This window comes from Plectropomus leopardus, unplaced genomic scaffold (genome assembly GCF_008729295.1).
Source record: "Plectropomus leopardus isolate mb unplaced genomic scaffold, YSFRI_Pleo_2.0 unplaced_scaffold2612, whole genome shotgun sequence".
Taxonomy (NCBI): domain Eukaryota; kingdom Metazoa; phylum Chordata; class Actinopteri; order Perciformes; family Serranidae; genus Plectropomus; species Plectropomus leopardus.
The window spans coordinates 1-4,184 of record NW_024628402.1 but is presented as its reverse complement, the minus strand read 5'-3'; the positions used below and the strand labels follow the sequence as shown (position 1 = coordinate 4,184).

The 4,184-nt window shown below is 38.8% G+C and overlaps 1 protein-coding gene across 1 annotated transcript; it reads right to left on the bottom strand.

Annotated features, from left to right (window-relative positions):
- Positions 1–294: 294 nt before the first annotated feature.
- LOC121966858 (myosin light chain 4-like) lies at positions 295–4,027 on the bottom strand (the record flags this gene model as incomplete). The annotated part of the gene is made up of 6 exons (XM_042516930.1): positions 3,954–4,027; positions 2,875–3,077; positions 2,618–2,639; positions 980–1,104; positions 652–679; positions 295–444 (listed from the first exon to the last, which is right to left on the bottom strand). Coding segments are annotated over exons 3-6 (322 nt in total), but the record flags the coding sequence as incomplete, so codon positions are not given.
- Positions 4,028–4,184: the final 157 nt, after the last annotated feature.

The window sequence follows — 4,184 nt, the reverse complement described above, 5'->3', positions numbered from 1 at the left end:
ACACTTTTACGTCTAGTTGGCTATTTCAAGTATACTCTAACTCTAATACCTTTGTGCTTTTACTTGAAAGAAATTTGAATGGAGAATTTAAACTGAACACAGAGTATTTCTGCAATGTTGCTACTATTACTTCAGTAAAGGATGTGAGTACTTCTTCCACAGCTGTATGTGAGTTTATTAGAATATGAGATGGCTTTTCTTTAGATAGATAGATAGATAGATAGATATACTTTATTGACCTAACTAACAGAGGCTGTTTTCAGACACACACACACTCTTTGAGCATGGACTCACCCTCAGCTTTGGGTCGTCCCAGCACTCGCAGGACTTGTGCATTGGTCGGATTTTGTCCGAGAGCTCTCATGACGTCTCCACACTGAGAGAAAGAGATCTTCATCTGACTGTCTGCGGTCCTGTCGAACAGCTGGAACGCTTCTTTAAACTCTGAAAAACAGTTCAAGTCACACTCTGAAAATCAGGTTGCAGTCCGAAAATCAAGTTACAGTCAGGGAATCAGTCCGTCAGCAGCTGCTAACACTCAGCACATTAAATCAACGGGTTCAGTTATTACAAGATCACATTTAAATGAATCAACGTTTAAATAATAACATGATCACACTTAAAAGATGTTGAACAGTTGATCAGTTTTACCTTCAATCTGATCGCTGCTGAACTCAATCTGAAACAAAAACAATGCGCACAGATCTGGAATCAGTGGAAACGATTCATCAACCCAGAACAGAGACTGAATTTCTGTGTTTTTTTTTGTTTGTTTTTGCTGAATTTCTGAGTTTTTCACTGAACAGTTTTTAACTTTTTTTACTTTGTTCCATTTTCTGATTTCTGAGTCTGAAACAAGAACCAAATTATCTGACGACAACATGAAGTGAGGAGGTCAATACCAAGAGACACCCTTTAAAACTGAGACAAGACAGACAGATGGACAGAGACACAGACAGACAGGGACAGAGAGACAGACCTTGATGTTGTGTGGGTCAAAATCCACATCTTTAGCTGTTTCATGTTCTGGAGACATTTTGATGTCCTCTTTTTTTATTTCCTGTTTCTTGGGGGCCATGGTGGGCAAATAGACACAGACAGACGCTAAAAGAGGACAGAATCAAGACAGAGAACGAGGACAGAAGACTGAAGAAAATCCTCAGTGAGACGTTTAAATACTTGTCTCACTCAGAGTCCATCATCTCCATTTAAGGTCAGATATTAAATCATCAATTAATCCTCACAGGAGTCCAGCTGCCGAGAGACAGACTTCAAATAGACCAAACATCTCCTAATACCACCTTAAATAGACAACATGTTACTGCTCTCCAGTGAGACCACTTTAAATAGACAACATGTTACTGCTCTCCAGTGAGACCACCTTAAAAAGACAACATGTTACTGTTCTATAATGAGACCACCTTAAAAAGATAACATGTTACTGTTCTATAACGAGACCACCTTAAATAGACAACATGTTACTGTTCTATAACGAGACCACCTTAAATAGACAACATGTTACTGTGCTATAATGAGACCACCTTAAATAGATAACATGTTACTGTTCTATAATGAGACCATCTTAAAAAGATAACATGTTACTGTTCTATAATGAGACCACCTTAAATAGCTTGTTCAAACGTACTACCCTTTTGAATATAGTGCATGAATTATTATTGTTATGCCTCTTTGGTGTAAATAAAGTTTTAAAAAAACAGAACTTGTCAGTGCTGAAATATAGAATATTTATATGTTTATAAATATAGTACAGTTGATCAGTGATTTGAAGTTATTTCAGTTGTTTCAAATACATAATACAGAATAAGCTACCTGTCTGATGCAGGCAATTCATTGTGTTCTCTAAAATGTCTAAATTGAATAGAAATTAATCAAAATCAGCCCAACAGTTAAAACATGCTGGTTTAAAACATACATTTTGAAAATATCAGACATGGATTTAGCATCCCCAGTAACCTCCAAAAGCACCCATAAAATGTCAAAAGTTGCTGATGTACTTTCAATATATATGATTAATATAATGATAATAATGATAATAATCAATCATGTATGTATGTTGACAGTTTTGATTGACAGCTCAGGTCATGAGGGTCACGTCCAGGTGTACTGGTATTAGGCGCCTCCCGTTGGTGTGGATGTATATTGACATTTAAAAGTCTAGACCCCCAAAGTTGGATGTCGTCACTTTTTGAGAAATATTCAGAGAGGAGGATAAAAAAGTCTTAATTTCAGGTCAGCATGGTCGTCTCTACATACTTTGAGTAGCTTATTCAAAAGCTTTCACGTTTTCTTCGAATGCATTGTATTTTATTCTGTATTTATTATTTTCTTTGACATGTGAATAACTGAAATTATAATGATGATACTGAATGAGCTACACGGCCACACAGACTCCAACTTTCACCACTTACAATAAAGTCTAACAGTTGAGCTCATGAGTATCCGTATGAATGCAGATAGTTTTAACCAGCAGGTGGCAGCGTGTCCCCAGAGACACTGACTTCAGTCCAATAAAAAGGTGAGGACATGAAGACGTGACCAAGGGACCAGAGGGACAGGAAGAGTCACATTAACGTGTTGATTTGACTGTTAGCTTTACCTTCATTATTTTTCAACATGTCCTGTGGAGACACGGGAGAGGACAGAAAATGTGAGACAGAGAGACAAGTTTACATTAAGACGTTTCAGTCCTTAAAACTTTGTCTCCATGAAGCTGACTTCGATTAGAGCTCTTACAGATGACTTCATGTCCTCTTGTGAAATCAAGAGATGATTTTAAGGTATAAATATTATTTATGAATATTATATAGTATTTATTATTTCTCTGTTCCAGCTGTTGTACTTCTCTGCTCTCACCAGTGGGGGGTGGCGTCTCACAGGAAGTGCTGGGTTTAACCCCAGTGTGTTCTGGGTTTCCTCCCAGTGTGTCCTGTGACTGTCTGCAGGTGTTCGCAGTACTGATGGGACGTGTAATCCAGTGAATCCAGTATAACTCCAGTCTGAGACATTCTCCACGTCTTATTGAAACTCGGCTGCTGTTCGTTGACATTTTCTGTCACCTGGAAAAAAAACAGTTTAAACTGTTTGTGTTAAAAGAGTTAAATTAAACATTTTAATACATTTATTAAAGTATTTTTTTTTATGTCAGAACTTGAAATATTTACTTTTATTTGTTTTATATTTTTTATAATGACAGTATTTTTTCAAAGGCCTGATGGGAACTGTGTGTGTGTTTGTGTGTGTGTATGTGTGTGTGTGTGTGTGTGTGTGTGTGTGTGTGTGTGTGTGTGTGCATGTGCATGTGAGTGAGATGACACACTACCTAACCTCTCATATTTCATTCACAGAGGCGAAGCAAGACGAGGCCAGAAGACACCAGACAGACAGCGTGAGAGAGAGACAGACAGACAGAGAGACAGACAGAGACGCTGCAGAGACTCTGATATTTATTGGAATTATTTTGGAATAACCAACACAAGCAGGTAAGACCAAGAAATATTAACACGACTTAGAGAGAGAGAGAGAGTGTGTGTGTGTGTGTGTGTGTGTGTGTGCGTGCGTGCGTGTGTGTGTGTGTGTGTGTGCAGTACACCTGCTGTGCTGCTGTTGAACTGATACTCACTTATTTAACTCTGCGTCATCATGAAATCAGCTGAAAGCAAAGCGTTCGATACAGAGACAGACAGACAGACAGAGAGAGAGACAGACACAGAGACAGACAGACAGAGAGAGAGACAGACACAGAGAGAGACAGACACAGAGAGAGACAGACAGAGAGTCAGACAGAGAGACAGACGACTGTTCACGTTCACCAGTTACTAGGAGTCATAGCAGGTGAACTGGGAACTGGACTGAACATGACGAGTGCAACACTGAGCTGGATACATTCATTCATACATTCATTAATTCATTCATCCACAAACACACGGTCTCACCTCATGTTGTCCTGGTTCAGTAAAGCTCCACAGATCGAACTCAGCTGGTTTTAAAACCGTTTGGACAGAGTTGTTGTGTTTTGTTTCTACTTTGCAGCTTCCTGTGTTTTGTGTCTTGTTTGCATCTGCCTGTGTTTTGTTTCTAATTTGCAGCTGCCTGTGTTTCATGTTTTGTTTGCAGCTTCCTGTGTTTTGTGTCTAACTCTCAGCTGCCTGTGTTTTGTGTCTAAC